General features: G+C 41.0%; 1 protein-coding gene across 1 annotated transcript in view; it reads left to right on the forward strand.

Annotated features, from left to right (window-relative positions):
• Window positions 1-20,000, forward strand: part of LOC138854657 (keratin-associated protein 16-1-like) — a 154,055-nt gene that overhangs the window by 93,930 nt on the left and 40,125 nt on the right. Inside the window, exon 8 of the mRNA XM_070099016.1 lies at window positions 10,981-11,301. Within this exon, the coding sequence (XP_069955117.1) occupies window positions 10,981-11,301 (321 nt within the window). The remainder of the gene's footprint in view (window positions 1-10,980; window positions 11,302-20,000) is intronic.

Genomic DNA, 20,000 nt, shown 5'->3' on the forward strand with positions numbered 1-20,000 from the left:
GCCAAGATCGCAAGTTCTGCCTATTTGGCACGACATATATATAAATATATATATATATATATATATATATATATATATATATATATATATATATATATATATGTATATATATATATGTATATATATATATATATATATATATATATATATATATATATATATATATATATATATATATATATATATATATATATATATATATATATATATATATATTTATATATATACATATATATATATACATATATATATATATATATATATATACATATATATATACATATATATATATATGTATATATATATATGTATATATATATGTATATATATATATATATATATATATGTATATATATATATGTATATATATATATATATATATATATATATATATATATATATATATATATATATATATATATATGTTGTGCCGAATAGGCAGAATTTGCGATCTTGGCTTAAATGGCAACGCTCATCTTGCCATATAGGACAAGTGAAAATTTGTGCATGCAATAATTTCGCCAAAATCATTCTGAACCTAACGAAAAGAATATATTTCACTTTGTTTGTTTAGTATTAAATTATTGTAAACAAATCTAAAATATATTTAGTTGGGTTAGGCTAAAATAAATTGCGCTTATTATAACAAGGTTAGATAAGTTTTCTAAGTTTCTTTTGGTGCAAAATTATAATTTTTACATCAACATTAATGAAAAAAATATATCTTTAAACGTATAAGAGAAAATTTTAGAAAGGACTTAATTTTAAATGAGTTCTTGCTAATTGACCAGTTTTACATATTCGGCACGACATTATATATATATATATATATATATATATATATATATATATATATATATATATATATATATATATATATATATATATATATATATATATATATATATATATATATATATATATATATATATATATATATATATATATATATATATATATATATATATATATATATATATATATATATATATATATATATATACATATATATATATATATATATATATATATATATATATATATATATATATATATATATATATATATATATATATATATATATATATATATATATATATATATATATATATATATATATATATACATTCCTGTTTGTTCATATGTAGTGTATGTGCCTTGTTCTGTTCATAAGCAAAATTTATGTCCTGAGTTGTTTACTGGTAATATCTGTGCTCTGTTTTGATCGTAAGGAGTGTAGATGTTGCGTTTTTTTCATAGGTGGTGTACTCACCTGTTTGTGGTTCAGGTGTTGAATGACAGCTGCTGGCCCCGCCTATTCGCTACTAGGTCCACTCTCTCCTTGCTCCCTGAGTTTTATTGTATCTCTTCTTAAAGCTATGTATGACTCCTGCCTCCACCACATCACTCTCTAGATTGTCCCACTTCTTGACAACTCTACTCTCTAGATTGTTCCACTTCCTAACAACTCTACTCTCCAGATTGTTCCACTTCCTGACAACTCTACTCTCCAGATTGATCCATTTACTGACAACTCTACTGTCCAGATTGTTCCACTTCCTGACAACTCTACTTTCCAGATTGTCCAACTTCCTGACAACTCTACTCTCCAGATTGTTCCACTTCCTGACCACTCTACTGTCCAGATTGTTCCACTTCCTGACAACTCTACTCTCTAGATTGTCCCACCTCCTGACACCTCTACTCTCCAGATTGTTCCACTTCCTGACAACTCTACTCTCCAGATTGTCCCACTTCCTGACAACTCTACTCTCCAGATTGTTCCACTTCCTGACAACTCCATTCTTCAGATTGCTCCACTTCCTGACAACTCTACTCTCCAGATTGTTCCACTTCCTGACAACTCTACTCTCCAGAATGTTCCACTTCCTGACAATCCTACTCTCCAGATTGTTCCACTTCCTCACAACTCTACTCTCCAGATTGTCCCGCTTCCTGACAACTCTACTCTCCAGGTTGTCCCACTTCCTGACTACTCTCCAGATTGTCCCACTTCCTGACAACTCTACTCTCCAGGTTGTCTCACTTTCTGACAACTCTACTGTCCAGATTGTTCCACTTCCTGATAACTCTACTCTCCAGATTGTTCCACTTCCTGACATCTCTGTGACTGAAGAAATACTTCCTGGCATCCTTGTGACTCATCTGAATTTTCACCTTCTAGTTGTGACCCTTTGTTGCTGCGTCCCATCTCTGAAACATCCTGTCCTTATCCACCTTGTCAATTCCTGTCTGTATTTTATTTGTCTTCATCATGTCTCCTATTCTTCCTGTCCTCTAGTGTCGTCAGGTTAACTTTCCTTAACCTCTCCTAGTAGGACATACCCCATAGCTCTTGGACATTCCCGTGAGTTATGGTATCGGTGTTGTTTTGTTTATAGGGCCGCCGGTTACATTCACTATTCATAATGGGTGTTGATTACATGTACTGTTCACAGACGGTGTGGGTTAAATGCACTACTCACAGACCCATAGATACTATGGGAACGGAAATGGGAGGAGGTTCGTAATTATCCATGGGCTTCAGGAGGCTGAAGGGAGGAAAAACGAAGAAAGACGATAGGGGGAGATAAGAGATTGAAAATATCATGAAACAAACTGGAGAGGAGGATACGATGGAGCTGACGAAATTATCAGATAACTGGGAGATATTCAAAGGGAAAAAGTCACCCAGTCAAATTGACATTCATGACAGAAACTGCACGAAAGAGGATATTGCAGTAGAAACCACAGTTAAAGATCTCGCAGGTATTCTAGCGGGCAACCTCGACCTCGACAGATCATGAATGAATGGGAGAAACAGAAAGAGAGAGGGTACAAAGACACAAGGGACAGCAAGGAGAAGCAAGACAGGCATCGATAGGTAGGGAAGCCCAGATTCGTGAGGGCTACCAAACACAACCATCCACAGAACCCCATCAACCCCTACCACCCCACTAGAACTAAGCACAATAACCAAAAAGTAAACCATAACCTGCACCTTCATCACCCTCCCCTCCAGCACAAACATCGCTTTCACAGTAGCCTACCATAACCCTAGCTCACACTAAACCCCATCACCTCCCATAATACAGTATTGGAAAAAAAGCTGAAGGTATGGTACACAAGCGCAAATGGAATAACAAATAAGTGTGAGGAGTTGTACGAACAAATCACGGAGACATCCTCAGACCTCATTGTAATCACGGAAACAGAGCTCACGGGGATGATAACAGATGTGATCTCACTGGCTATCAAATCCTGAGAAAGGAATGGAGGAGAAGGAGGATTCGTTCTGCTCATCAAAAACCACTGGAGTTTTGAGATGGGAGGTATGAACAGAGGGGAAGCAGGTGATTATGTAGTAGGAACTCTCCAGAAAGGGGGTGCCAGGCTGGTGATAGCAGTAATGTACATTCTACCACAGAATAGCAAGAGACCAAGACCAAATTATGATGAGAGCAACAGAGCAATGGTAGGCACACTAGCTGAGGTGGCCAGAAGGGCCAACACGGAAAGTTACTAGTTATGGAGGATTTCAACCACAAGGAGATCAACTAGAAAAATCTGGAGCCACATGACAGACCAGAAACGTGGAGAGCTAAGATGTTGGAAGCGGTACTGAATAACCTCATGCACCATCATGTTAGGGACACTTCAAGAGATGACGGCTTTGAGAGACTAGAGCTAGAATTCGTCACCCCCATGTATGCGGGGCCTGTGTTAACCTCTCTATTGTGCATAATTTGCCTAGTTGGATGAATCTGATTGTACCCAGCTTGCCTGGAGTTTTACGACTCAGTCGTCACAAATTCAATCCCCACCCATGGTACGATTTATTTGCTATCGTGTCATTTCGATTTCGTGAGTCATTAAGGCTAGACCTCGTATTCACTATGAGCAGTTCCAACATTTGGGATATTACATATGAAATGCCCCTCGGTGGTACTGATCACGGGGTCCTGAGTTTCTAATACATAGTAGAGTTAACAGTGGAGAATGAAGCAGCACGAGGAGGACAGGAGAAGCCAAACTTCAAAAGAAGGACTACGCAGCTATGAGGCAAATTTGCTTTAGGTACAGTGGGTAAGAGAACTGGAGGGAAAGACAGTAAATAAAAATGCAGGAAAGCAGAGAAAAAGTTCATACCCAAATGTGTAGAGGCCAAAGCCAAATGCGCCAGAACATGGAAAAATAAATATAGAAGGCAAAGGACCCAGGAAAATAAGGAGCTCAGCAGAAGAGTCAGAAATGAATATGCATGGATAAGGAGTGAGGCCCAGCGGCAAAATGAGAATCACATAGCATCAAAGCCAAATCTGATCAAAAGCTGTTATGCAATCACAACAGTCAGGGACCAGGAATTGAGGCTGAGGAAGACAGGAGGGGTACTCACAAGAAATGACTAGGAAGTATGTAAAGAGCTCAGTGAGAGATTTAAGGAGGTATTCTCAGTGGAGACTGAAGGGCATCCAGTAAACCGAGGTAGTGCTGGACGCACTACACAACCGAGGAGGAGGTGAAAAACTACTATGCTAACTAGATACCTCGAAGGCAGTGAGCCTTAATAACAGTTCTCCATGGACCTTGAGAGAGGGAACAGAGGCACTATGTGTACCACTAACAACAATCTTCAGCAAATCTACTCAAACACAATAACTACCAGAGGCGTGGGAGAAAGCAAAAGTAGTCCCAGTTTTTAAGAAGTTAAATAGGTAGTATTAAACTATAGATCAGTGTCATTGACATGTATAGTATGTAATGTAGAAGATTATCAGGAGAAAACTGGTATAGCAGCTAGAAAGGAAAGAGCTCCTACACGAGAGCCAACACGGTTTCAGTAATGTGAAATCCTGTGAACAAACCTACTGGAGTTCTAAAACGAGGTAACAAAAGTAAGACAAGAGAGAGATGGAAGTGGGTAAACTGCATTTTCTTTAACTGTAGGAACCCTTTCGACACAGTTCCACAAAAAAGGTACAAAAGCTAGAGGAACAGGCATGTATAGAAGGAAAAGTAAAATCAGTGTATCAGGGAATACGTGACAGGAAGGAAACAACGAATCATGGTACTTGACGAGGTGTCAGAGAGGGCGCATGTGTCGAGTAGGGTTCTAAAAGGTCAGTCCTAGGGCCGGTGTTGTGTCTAGTATATGTGAATGATATGACGGAAGGATAGATTCTGAGGTATCCCTGTGTGCAGACGACTTGAAGCTAATGCGGCGAATTCAAGCAGATGAGGAACAGGTAGGTCTAAAAAGTCATCTGGACAAGTTACAGTCCTGGCTCGACAAGTAGCTCTTGATCTCGCCAAGTGAAAAGTCATGAAGCTTGGGGAAGGACAAAGAAAACTACCGACAGAGTATATGCTCATGGGTCAAAGACTGCAATCCTCACTCAAGGAAAAGGATCTTGGGGTGAGCATCACACCGAACACATCCCTTGAGGCGCACACCAACCAAGTAACTAGTGCAGCATATGCACTTCTGGCAAAACTAAGAATAGCGTTTCGACACCTAAGTAAGGAATCAAACCCGATGATCTCACATTCCCAGGAATTTTCTTACCCCTGCGGGTTTAGCATGTCGCAGTGATCCTAATACTGATTCAGGTACCTATTGTAGCTCTCACAAGCGTTTTTTTTCCATTTGCAGTTTTAGTTGTAAAAATTTCGGCTATACCTTGTACATCAGGCCCATATTGAAGTATGCAGCAGCAGTATGGAACCCACACCTAGTCAAATACGCCAAGGAATTAGAGAAATGCATGTAAAGACTAGTCCTGTAGGAGAGGTCAAGGATTATCCTCACGATACTGGAGGAGAGGAGGAGAGGAATAGGGATGACATAAGATCGACGTATAAAATACTTAGAGGGATTGACAAGGTTGACAGGAACAGAATGTTTCAGAGATGGAACACAGGAACAAGGGACCACACCTGGAAGTTGAAAACTCAGATGAATCAAAGGGTCGTTAGGAAGTATTTCTTCAGCGTTAGAGTTGTCAGTAAGTGACAAAATCTGGAGAGTGATGCATTTAGAAACAGGATCCATACATAGTTTTAAGGAACGGTACGAGATGGCTCTTAAAGGAAGGAGAGAGCTGACTCAGTAGCAATCAGCAAAGAAGCGGGGCCAGGAGCTGCGACACGATCCCTGCAACCACAAATAAGTGAATACAAATAGGTGAGTACATGCAATGCTCATAGGGCTGTGGGTTACATATACTGTTATAGTGTAGGTGTTGTACATATCATGTACATCTCATGAGTGATCTGGATAATATGTACTTCTCGTAAGTGGCACAGATAACATATACTACTCCTAGATGCTCTAGATAACATGTACTACTACTAGATGGTCTAGATAACAAGTACTACTCCTAGATGCTCTAGATAACACGTACTACTCCTAGATGGTCTAGATAACACGTACTACTCCTAGATCTTCTAGATAACATGTACTACTCCTAGATGGTCTAGATAACATGTACTGCTCCTAGATGGTCTAGATGACATGTACTACTCATAGATGGTCTAGATAACATGTACTACTCCTAGATGGTCTGGATAACATGTACTACTCCTAGATGGTCTGGATAACATGTACTACTCATAGATGGTCTGGATAACATGTACTACTTTTAGATGGTCTAGACAACATGTACTACTCATAGATGGTCTACATAACATGTACTACTTCTAAATGGTCTGGATAACATGTACTACTCCTTGATGGTCTGGATAACATGTACTACTCCCAGATGGTCTAGATAACATGTACTACTCCTAGATGGTCCAGATAACATGTACTACTTCTATATGGTCTAGATAACATGTACTACTCCTAGATGGTCTAGATAACATGCACTACTTCTAGATGGTCTGGATAACATGTACTACTCCTAGATGGTCTAGATAACATGTACTACTCCTAGATGGTCTAGATAACATGTACTACTCCTAGATGGTCTAGATAACATGTACTACTCCTAGATGGTCTAGATAACATGTACTACTCCTAGATGGTCTAGATAACATGTACTACTCCTAGATGGTCTGGATAACATGTACTACTCCTAGATGGTCTAGATAACATGTACTACTCCTAGATGGTCTGGATAACATGCACTACTCCTAGATGGTCTAGATAACATGTACTACTCCTAGATGGTCTGGATAACATGTACTACTTCTAGATGGTCTGGATAACATGTACTACTTCTAGATGGTCTAGATAACATGTACTACTTCTAGATGGTCTGGATAACATGTACTACTCCTAGATGGTCTGGTTAACATGCACTACTCCTAGATGGTCTGGATAACATGTACTACTCCTAGATGGTCTAGATAACATGTACTACTTCTAGATGGTCTGGATAACATGTACTACTCCTAGATGGTCTAGATAACATGTACTACTCTTAGATGGTCCAGATAACATGTACTACTTCTAGATGGTCTGGATAACATGGACTACTCCTAGATGGTCTAGATAACATGTGCTACTCCTAGATGGTCTAGATAACATGTACTACTCCTAGATGGTCTAGATAACATGCACTACTTCTAGATGGTCTACATAACATGTACCACTTCTAGATGGTCTGGATAACATGTACTACTTCTAGATGGTCTAGATAACATGTACTACTCCTTGATGGTCTAGATAACATGTACTACTCCTAGATGGTCTAGATAACATGCACTACTTCTAGATGGTCTGGATAACATGTACTACTCCTAGATGGTCTAGATAACATGTACTACTCCTAGATGGTCTAGATAACATGTACTACTCCTAGATGGTCTAGATAACATGCACTACTTCTAGATGGTCTGGATAACATGTACTACTCCTAGATGGTCTAGATAACATGTACTACTCCTAGATGGTCTAGATAACATGTACTACTCCTAGATGGTCCAGATAACATGTACTACTTCTAGATGGTCTGGATAACATGTACTACTCCTAGATGGTCTAGATAACATGTACTACTCTTAGATGGTCCAGATAACATGTACTACTTCTAGATGGTCTGGATAACATGGACTACTCCTAGATGGTCTAGATAACATGTGCTACTCCTAGATGGTCTAGATAACATGCACTACTTCTAGATGGTCTGGAAAACATGTACTACTCCTAGATGGTCTAGATAACATGTACTACTCCTAGATGGTCTGGATAACATGTACTACTTCTAGATGGTCTGGATAACATGTACTACTCCTAGATGGTCCAGATAACATGTACTACTTCTAGATGGTCTGGATAACATGTACTACTCCTAGATGGTCTAGATAACATGTACTACTCTTAGATGGTCCAGATAACATGTACTACTTCTAGATGGTCTGGATAACATGGACTACTCCTAGATGGTCTAGATAACATGTGCTACTCCTAGATGGTCTAGATAACATGCACTACTTCTAGATGGTCTGGAAAACATGTACTACTCCTAGATGGTCTAGATAACATGTACTACTCCTAGATGGTCTACATAACATGTACCACTTCTAGATGGTCTGGATAACATGTACTACTTCTAGATGGTCTAGATAACATGTATTACTCCTTGATGGTCTAGATAACATGTACTACTCCTAGATGGTCTAGATAACATGTACTACTTCTAGATGGTGTGGATAACATGTACTACTCCTAGATGGTCAAGATAACATGTACTACTCCTAGATGGTCTAGATAATATGCACTACTTCTAGATGGTCTGGATAACATGTACTACTCCTAGATGGTCTAGATAACATGTACTACTCCTAGATGGTCTAGATAACATTTACTACTCCTAGATGGTCCAGATAACATGTACTACTTCTAGATGGTCTGGATAACATGTACTACTCCTAGATGGTCTAGATAACATGTACTACTCTTAGATGGTCCAGATAACATGTACTACTTCTAGATGGTCTGGATAACATGGACTACTCCTAGATGGTCTAGATAACATGTGCTACTCCTAGATGGTCTAGATAACATGTACTATTCCTAGATGGTCTAGATAAAATGCACTACTTCTAGATGGTCTGGAAAACATGTACTACTCCTAGATGGTCTAGATAACATGTACTACTTCTAGATGGTCTACATAACATGTACCACTTCTAGATGGTCTGGATAACATGTACTACTTCTAGATGGTCTAGATAACATGTACTACTCCTTGATGGTCTAGATAACATGTACTACTCCTAGATGGTCTAGATAACATGTACTACTTCTAGATGGTCTGGATAACATGTACTACTCCTAGATGGTCAAGATAACATGTACTACTCCTAGATGGTCTAGATAACATGTACTACTCCTAGATGGTCTGGATAACATGTACTACTTCTAGATGGTCTGGATAACATGTACTACTCCTAGATGGTCCAGATAACATGTACTACTTCTAGATGGTCTGGATAACATGCACTACTCCTAGATGGTCTGGATAACATGTACTACTTCTAGATGGTCTAGATAACATGTACTACTTCTAGATGGTCTGGATAACATGCACTACTCCTAAATGGTCCAGATAACATGTACTACTTCTAGATGGTCTGGATAACATGCGTTACTCCTAGATGGTCTGGATAACGTGTATTACTCCTAGATGGTCTGGATAACATGTACTACTCCTAGATGGTCTAGATAACATGTACTACTCCTAGATGGTCTAGATAACATGTACTACTTCTAGATGGTCTGGATAACATGTACTACTCCTAGATGGACTAGATAACATGTACTACTCTTAGATGGTCTGGATAACATGTACTACTTCTAGATGGTCTGGATAACATGTACTACTCCTAGATGGTCTGGATAACATGTACTGCTCCTAGATGGTCTGGATAACATGGACTACTCCTAGATGGTCTGGATAACATGTACTACTCCTAGATGGCCTGGATAACATTTACTACTCGTTGATGGTCTGGATAACATGTACTACTCCTAGATGGTCTGGATAACATTTACTACTCCTAGATGGTCTAGATAACATGTACTACTCTTAGATGGTCTGGATAACATGTACTACTTCTAGATGGTCTGGATAACATGTACTACTCCTAGATGGTCTGGATAACATGGACTACTCCTAGATGGTCTGGATAACATGTACTACTCCTAGATGGCCTGGATAACATGGACTACTCCTAGATGGCCTGGATAACATGGACTACTCCTAGATGGCCTGGATAACATGTACTACTCCTAGATGGTCTGGATAACATGTGGTACTCCTAGATGGTCTGGATAACATGTACTACTCCTAGATGGTCTGGATGACATGTACTACTCCTAGATGGTCTGGATAACATGTACTACTCCTAGATGGTCTGGATAACATGTACTACTCCTAGATGGTCTGGATAACATGTACTACTCCAAGATGGTCTGGATAACATGTACTACTCCTAGATGGCCTGGATAACATGTACTACTCCTAGATGGTCTGGATAACATGTACTACTCCTAGATGGTCTGGATAACATGTACTACTCCTAGATGGTCTGGATAACATGTTCTACTCCTAGATGGTCTGGATAACATGTACTACTCCTAGAGATAACATGTACTACTCCTAGATGGCCTGGATAACATGTACTACTCCTAGATGGTCTGGATAACATGTACTACTCCTAGATGGTCTGGATAACATGTACTACTCCTAGATGGTCTGGATAACATGTACTACTCCTAGATGGTCTGGATAACATGTACTACTCCTAGATGGTCTGGATAACATGTACTACTCCTAGATGGTCTGGATAACATGTACTTCCATTAGGTGTTATGTAGTAGACCCACTATTATACATTTGTTAATTAACAGTTAGTATTCAGTATATTTCCTAGTTTCAGGAAGTGTAAGAAGGCTGCAAATTAATATGATTTTACCTAATCAAATATTTCATGTTAAGTGAAACGTCATGTTATGCACATCTTTTCCTTCAGAATGCAATGACAAACCTTTCTGTGATGATGGCTACGGAGTTTGCAGAGAGTCCTGCCACAGCAAGGAACGTGAAATTCACAGAGGCTGTGGCCATAAAGACTGCAAGTGTTGCACAACACGCTTGGCAAACTGTACCGATCCTAAACGTAATTATGACATCTGCGTGAAGATGTGCGGGAACCTTGATAGTGGAGAGGAAGAATGCATGGAAGAATGCAGTAACAGTGAGACAAGAGACGGCATCTGCGTCGACTATAGAATATGCACTATCCCTCTGGAACATGAGTGTTGTCAGAAGCCGGACTGTGTGTGTTGTAACAGTAAGTAACGAGATCAACTTTATTCCATAAAATCAGATGCTTCATAAGTTAAATTGAGATGTTTCATTTAAAACATATTAATGAATCACAGGCAAAAAGATGTTATTTTTCTTTTACAGAAATAATAACTATAAAAATGTATTGTTTTAGATTAGCAAAACCAGATAACCTGATCAGTAAAAAAGTCTGACTTATATTTAACAGAACAAGATTGAAATAATAACACTTCTCTATTTTTATTCAACATAACCTGAAAACTGGAAAAATAAAAATATCTTTCTTCTGTTTAACAGAATCAGAACGCTATATAGAAATATAATCTTGCATCTGTTAAGCAGAAATATTCAACAATAACATACACAACAGCAGTTCATTATATGGTCATAAAAGTGTTTGCCATAAACAAAGGTCTTCTTCTTCTTCTTGATTCGCCGGTATTCTCCCGGCCTAGCCACATTCCCCGCCCTCACGGGGCTCGTAGGGAGAAGCTAGGCCTCTCTGGTCTGCCATCCCCGCTCCAAGAGGGTTAATGGGAATGACAGTCTTGTGAGCTGCAAGCTCTGGCTCAGGCGCCTACCCTACCCTAGAAGGGCTAGGCATGGTGTTGATCAAAAACAAAGGTTATTATTATTATTATTAAAGATTCGCCGGTATTCTGGGTTATTATTATTATTAAAGATTGCGGTATTCTCCCGGCCCGGGCCTTTTCCAAGTGGTGCCCCGGCCTTGGCTCCCTCGTTAGGGAGTGTCTGAGACCTAAGTCTCCCATGGGAGGAGGCACAAGTACCTCCTCATCTTTGGGACCAACTGTCCCCTGGCCTAGCCACAAGCTAGGCCTCTCTGGTCTGCCATCCCCGCCCCAAGGGAGCTAATGGGAATGAAAGTCTTGTGAGCTGTAAGCTCTGGCTCAGGCACCTATCCTACCCTACCCTAGAAGGGTTAGGCATGGTGTCACTGATTCTGTTTTTTTTTTCTTATTCGTCGGTACTCTCCCGGCCTGGGTCTTTTCCAAGTAGTGGTGACCCGGCCTTGGCTCTCTATCTGGGGAGTGTCTTTGAGATGTAAGTCTCCCATGGGAGGAGGTACAAATACCCCCTCATCTTTGGGACCAACTGTCCATAGGCCTACCTGGAGGTTACCTGGAGGTTATTCCGGGGATCAACGCCCCCGCGGTCCGGTCCATGACCAGGCCTCCCGATGGATCAGGGCCTGATCAACTAGGCTGTTACTGCTGGCCGCACGCAGTCCAACGTACGAGCCACAGCCCGGCTGATCCGGCACTGACTTTAGGTATCTGTCCAGCTATCTCTTGAAGGCAGCCAGGGGCTTATTGGCAATTCCCCTAATGCTTGATGGGAGGCTGTTGAACAATTTTGGGCCCCGGACACTTATGGTGTTTTCCCTTAGTGTTCCAATGGCGCCCCTACTTTTTATTGGGGGCATTTTGCATCGCCTGCCCAGTCTTTTACTTTCGTGGGGAGTGATTTCTGTGTGCAGATTTGGGACCATTCCTTCCAAGATTTTCCAAGTGTAGATTATGATATATCTCTCCCTCCTGCGTTCCAACGAGTACAAGTCAAGTGCTTCCAAGCGTTCCCTGTAGTTAAGGTGCTTGACAGAACTTATACGTGCAGTAAAGGATCTCTGTACACTCTCTAGATCTGCGATTTCACCTGCTTTGAATGGAGATGTTAATGTACAGCAGTATTCCAGCCTAGAGAGAACGAATGATTTGAAAAGGATCATCATTGGCTTGGCATCTCTCGTTTTGAAAGTTGTCATTATCCATCCTATCCTTTTCTTTGCACGTGCGATCGTGGCACTGTTGTGATCCTTGAAAGTGAGATCCTCAGACATTACTACTCCCAGGTCCCTTACATTATTTTTCCGCTCTATTGTATGGCCGGAGTCAGTAGTATACTCTGTTCTAGTTATTATCTCCTCCAGTTTTCCATAATGGAGTAGTTGGAATTTGTCCTCATTGAACATCATATTGTTTACCGTTGCCCACTGGAAAACTTTGTTTATATCTTCTTGGAGGTTAACCGCGTCCTCAGCAGATGACAGCCTCATGCAGATCCTAGTATCATCCGCAAAGGATGATACGGTGCTGTGGTGTATATCTCTGTCTATGTCTGATATGAGGATAAGGAATAAGATGGGGGCGAGTACTGTGCCTTGTGGAACAGAGCTCTTCACTATGGCAGCCTCCGATTTAACTCTGTTGACCACTACTCTTTGTGCTCGATTTGTTAGGAAGTTGAAGATCCATCTCCCCACTTTCCCAGTTATTCCTTTAGCACGTATTTTATGGGCTATTACGCCATAATCGCATTTGTCGAATGCTTTTGCAAAGTCTGTGTATATTACATCTGCATTCTGATTTTCTTCCAGTGCATCCAAGGCCATGTCATAGTGATCCAGTAGTTGTGAGAGGCAGGAGCGACCTGCCCTGAACCCATGTTGCCCTGGATTGTGCAGATTTTGGGAATCCAGGTGATTTGCAATCCCGCTTCTTAGCACTCTCTCAAAGATTTTTATGATGTGGGACGTCAGAGCTATTGGTCTATAGTTCTTAGCTAATGCTTTGCTGCCATCTTTATGGAGTGGGGCTATATCCGTTGTTTTAAGTGACTGTGAAATTTCACCCATGTCCAAGCTCCTCCTCCATAGTGTACTTAGGGCACGCGAGAGGGGTTTCTTGCAGTTCTTAATGAAAACAGAGTTCCACTAGTCTGGGCCTGGGGCTGAGTGCATAGGCATGTAGTCAATGGCTTTTTCGAAATCTATCGGAGTTAGGGTAATGTCGGAAATCTGGCATACATTTATGGAGTTTTGAGGCTCATTCATGAAGAAATCATTTGGGTCGTCGATCCTCAGACCGATTAGTGGTTCAATAAACACAGAGTCGTACTGGGATTTCAATATTTCACTCATTTCCTTGTTGTCATCTGTGTAAGTCCCATCATGTCTGAGTAAGGGCCCGATACTAGATGTGGTATTTGCCTTGTTTTTGGCATATGAAAAGAAATATTTTGAATTTCTTTCAATTTCACTAATAGCTTTAAGCTCCTCCTGCCTCTCCTGGTTCCTGTAAGAGTCATTTAACTTAAGTTCGATAGTTTCCACTTCCCTGGTCAGCGCCTCCTTTCGTGTATCAGATATTCTAGCACTCCTGAGGAGCTCAGTGACACTTCGTCGTCTTCTGTAGAGGGAGCGTCTTTCTCTCTCCAGTTTACTCCTGCTCTTCTTCTTTCTTAAGGAAATATGCCTAGAACATACCTAGCCACATTCCCCGCCCTCACGGGGCTCTTAAGGAGAAGCTAGGCCTCTGGTCTGCCATCTGCCCCGCCCACACAGGGCTCCTAGGGAGAAGCTAGGCCTCTGGTCTGCCATCTGCCCCGCCCTCACGGGGCTCCTAGGGAGAAGCTAGGCCTCTGGTCTGCCATCTGCCCCGCCCTCACGGGGCTCCTAGGGAGAAGCTAGGCCTCTGGTCTCCCATCTGCCCCGCCCTCACAGGGCTCCTAGGGAGAAGCTAGGCCTCTGGTCTGCCATCTGCCCCGCCCTCACGGGGCTCCTAGGGAGAAGCTAGGCCTCTGGTCTGCCATCTGCCCCGCCATCTGCCCCGCCCTCACGGGGCTCCTAGGGAGAAGCTAGGCCTCTGGTCTGCCATCTGCCACGCCCTCACGGGGCTCCTAGGGAGAAGCTAGGCCTCTGGTCTGCCATCTGCCCCGCCCTCACGGGGCTCCTAGGGAGAAGCTAGGCCTCTGGTCTGCCATCTGCCCGCCAGAAAGGGGCTCTTTTTTTTTTTTTTTTTTTTTTATTCGCCGGTATTCTCCCGGCCCGGGTGTTTTCCATTATTATTATAATCAAGGGGGAAGCACTAAACCCGTAGGATTATACAGCGCCAATGGGGGGATGGAAGGCATTCAGGCTTAATTCAGGGAACTGGAGCACAGATCCAATTCCCTATATCAAGAGCCCCTTACCAGTGTCAAGGAGCCTTCCTTGAGGGGCCGGGTCTTTTCCAAGTAGTGGTGACCCGGCCTTGGCTCCCTATCTGGGGAGTGTCTCGAGACTTAAGTCTCCCATGGGAGGAGGTACAAGTACCCCCTCATCTTTGGGACCAACTGTCCCCAGGCCTAGCCACATTCCCCGCCCTCACGGGACTCGTAGGGAGAAGCTAGGCCTCTGGTCTGCCATCTGCCCCGCCCCAAAGGGGCTCGTGGGGATGGCAGTCTTGTGAGCTGCAGGTGGTAGCAAGCTCAGGCCTTTCTCTAAGGGGCTCGTTTTATTTATTATTATTAAAGATTAGCCGGTATTCTCCCGGCCCGGGCCTTTTCCAAGTCGTGGCCCGGCCTTGGCTCCCTCTTTAGGGAGTATCTGAGACCTAAGTCTCCCATGGGAGGAGGCACAAGTACCTCCTCATCTTTGGGACCAACTGTCCCCAGGCCTAGCCACAAGCTAGGCCTCTCTGGTCTGCCATCCCCGCCCCAAGGGGGCAAATGGGAATGACAGTCTTATGAGCTAAAGGCTCGGGCTCTGGCACCTACCCTACCCTAGAAGGGCTGGGCATGGTGTCGATGGGGCTCGTTTATATGAACAACACGAATATTAGAGACGATATACTTGTTTCTTTGAGATACAGTGAATTTATGTTATAAGTTTGTTAATTATTTAGTGCTTATGGGGAGATTGTTCATTCACTTTAAATATTTTTCTAAAATTATAATTATAGTTTTAAAAACTAAGACATCTAAGGCAAGGTAATATTTTTGTCGTAGTTCATCTTTTATGTCTCGCATCTTTTCCTTCTTCCATTGTTTTCCTCATTACTTGTGTATGGCTTTTTTAATAAATTTTCCGCATTTATTCCTTAAAATAAAAGGATTTAATAATTAACGGAATTCAATATTTACGAATTTTTATTCAGTTATTTTCGGGTGTCCGAATTATCCATGTGACCCATCCTATTTATTTAGTTAATCCAAAATCTAAAGTTTATTTTAGTTCTTGTCCAATTTAAGTTTTTTTTTCATCTTTTAAAAAATCTCATAAAGGCCTATACAATTTTAGCACCCTATACTTTAATAATAAAAGTCTATTAAACAACATTTTTCAATTCAAAATTTCATTTACAATTAACAAAACCATTTGCTAATATATATATATATATATATATATATATATATATATATATATATATATATATATATATATATATATATATATATATATATATATATATACATACATATATATATAGTAGTAGGTAGTATACATACATATATATATAGTAGTAGGTAGTAGGTTGGTAGACAGCAACCACCCAGGGAAGTACTACCGTCCTGCCAGATGACTGTGAAACAAAAACCTGTAACTGTTTTGCATGATGGTAGGATTGCTGGTTTTCTTTTTCTGTCTCATAAACACGCTAAGATAACAGGGATATCTTGCTACTCCTACTTACACTTTGGTCACACTTCACAGACACGCACATGCATATATATATATACATACATCTAGGTTTTTCTCCCTTTTTCTAAATAGCTCTTGTTCTTTTTTATTTCTTCTATTGTCCATGGGGAAGTGGAAAAGAATCTTTCCTCCGTAAGCCATGCGTGTCGTATGAGGCGACTAAAATGCCGGGAGCAATGGGCTAGTAACCCCTTCTCCTGTATACAATTACTAAAAAAGAGAAGAAGAAAAACTTTATAAAACTGGGTTGCTTAAATGTGCGTGGATGTAGTGCGGATGACAAGAAACAGATGATTGCTGATGTTATGAATGAAAAGAAGTTGGATGTCCTGGCCCTAAGCGAAACAAAGCTGAAGGGGGTAGGAGAGTTTCAGTGGCGGGAAATAAATGGGATTAAATCTGGAGTATCTGAGAGAGTTAGAGCAAAGGAAGGGGTAGCAGTAATGTTAAATGATCAGTTATGGAAGGAGAAAAGAGAATATGAATGTGTAAATTCAAGAATTATGTGGATTAAAGTAAAGGTTGGATGCGAGAAGTGGGTCATAATAAGCGTGTATGCACCTGGAGAAGAGAGGAATGCAGAGGAGAGAGAGAGATTTTGGGAGATGTTAAGTGAATGTATAGGAGCCTTTGAACCAAGTGAGAGAGTAATTGTGGTAGGGGACTTGAATGCTAAAGTAGGAGAAACTTTTAGAGAGGGTGTGGTAGGTAAGTTTGGGGTGCCAGGTGTAAATGAAAATGGGAGCCCTTTGATTGAACTTTGTATAGAAAGGGGTTTAGTTATAGGTAATACATATTTTAAGAAAAAGAGGATAAATAAGTATACACGATATGATGTAGGGCGAAATGACAGTAGTTTGTTGGATTATGTATTGGTAGATAAAAGACTGTTGAGTAGACTTCAGGATGTACATGTTTATAGAGGGGCCACAGATATATCAGATCACTTTCTAGTTGTAGCTACACTGAGAGTAAAAGGTAGATGGGATACAAGGAGAATAGAAGCATCAGGGAAGAGAGAGGTGAAGGTTTATAAACTAAAAGAGGAGGCAGTTAGGGTAAGATATAAACAGCTATTGGAGGATAGATGGGCTAATGAGAGCATAGGCAATGGGGTCGAAGAGGTATGGGGTAGGTTTAAAAGTGTACTGTTAGAGTGTTCAGCAGAAGTTTGTGGTTACAGGAAAGTGGGTGCAGGAGGGAAGAGGAGCGATTGGTGGAATGATGATGTAAAGAGAGTAGTAAGGGAGAAAAAGTTAGCATATGAGAAGTTTTTACAAAGTAGAAGTGATGCAAGGAGGGAAGAGTATATGGAGTAAAAGAGAGAAGTTAAGAGAGTGGTGAAGCAATGTAAAAAGAGAGCAAATGAGAGAGTGGGTGAGATGTTATCAACAAATTTTGTTGAAAATAAGAAAAAGTTTTGGAGTGAGATTAACAAGTTAAGAAAGCCTAGAGAACAAATGGATTTGTCAGTTAAAAATAGGAGAGGAGAGTTATTAAATGGAGAGTTGGAGGTATTGGGAAGATGGAGGGAATATTTTGAGGAATTGTTAAATGTTGATGAAGATAGGGAAGCTGTGATTTCGTGTATAGGGCAAGGAGGAATAACATCTTGTAGGAGTGAGGAAGAGCCAGTTGTGAGTGTGGGGGAAGTTCGTGAGGCAGTAGGTAAAATGAAAGGGGGTAAGGCAGCCGGGATTGATGGGATAAAGATAGAAATGTTAAAAGCAGGTGGGGATATAGTTTTGGAGTGGTTGGTGCAATTATTTAATAAAAGTATGGAAGAGGGTAAGGTACCTAGGGATTGGCAGAGAGCATGCATAGTTCCTTTGTATAAAGGCAAAGGGGATAAAAGAGAGTGCAAAAATTATAGGGGGATAAGTCTGTTGAGTGTACCTGGTAAAGTGTATGGTAGAGTTATAATTGAAAGAATTAAGAGTAAGACGGAGAATAGGATAGCAGATGAACAAGGAGGCTTTAGGAAAGGTAGGGGGTGTGTGGACCAGGTGTTTACAGTGAAACATATAAGTGAACAGTATTTAGATAAGGCTAAAGAGGTCTTTGTGGCATTTATGGATTTGGAAAAGGCGTATGACAGGGTGGATAGGGGGGCAATGTGGCAGATGTTGCAAGTGTATGGTGTAGGAGGTAGGTTACTGAAAGCAGTGAAGAGTTTTTACGAGGATAGTGAGGCTCAAGTTAGAGTATGTAGGAAAGAGGGAAATTTTTTCCCAGTAAAAGTAGGCCTTAGACAAGGATGTGTGATGTCACCGTGGTTGTTTAATATATTTATAGATGGGGTTGTAAGAGAAGTAAATGCGAGGGTCTTGGCAAGAGGCGTGGAGTTAAAAGATAAAGAATCACACACAAAGTGGGAGTTGTCACAGCTGCTCTTTGCTGATGACACTGTGCTCTTGGGAGATTCTGAAGAGAAGTTGCAGAGATTGGTGGATGAATTTGGTAGGGTGTGCAAAAGAAGAAAATTAAAGGTGAATACAGGAAAGAGTAAGGTTATGAGGATAACAAAAAGATTGGGTGATGAAAGATTGAATATCAGATTGGAGGGAGAGAGTATGGAGGAGGTGAACGTATTCAGATATTTGGGAGTGGACGTGTCAGCGGATGGGTCTATGAAAGATGAGGTGAATCATAGAATTGATGAGGGAAAAAGAGTGAGTGGTGCACTTAGGAGTCTGTGGAGACAAAGAACTTTGTCCTTGGAGGCAAAGAGGGGAATGTATGAGAGTATAGTTTTACCAACGCTCTTATATGGGTGTGAAGCGTGGGTGATGAATGTTGCAGCGAGGAGAAGGCTGGAGGCAGTGGAGATGTCGTGTCTGAGGGCAATGTGTGGTGTGAATATAATGCAGAGAATTCGTAGTTTGGAAGTTAGGAGGAGGTGCGGGATTACCAAAACTGTTGTCCAGAGGGCTGAGGAAGGGTTGTTGAGGTGGTTCGGACATGTAGAGAGAATGGAGCGAATCAGAATGACTTCAAGAGTGTATCAGTCTGTAGTGGAAGGAAGGCGGGGTAGGGGTCGGCCTAGGAAGGGTTGGTGGGAGGGAGTAAAGGAGGTTTTGTGTGCGAGGGGTTTGGACTTCCAGCAGGCGTGCGTGAGCGTGTTTGATAGGAGTGAATGGAGACAAATGGTTTTTAATACTTGACGTGCTGTTGGAGTGTGAGCAAAGTAACATTTATGAAGGGATTCAGGGAAACCGGCA

Source organism: Cherax quadricarinatus, chromosome 66 (genome assembly GCF_038502225.1).
Source record: "Cherax quadricarinatus isolate ZL_2023a chromosome 66, ASM3850222v1, whole genome shotgun sequence".
Classification (NCBI taxonomy): Eukaryota; Metazoa; Arthropoda; class Malacostraca; order Decapoda; family Parastacidae; genus Cherax; species Cherax quadricarinatus.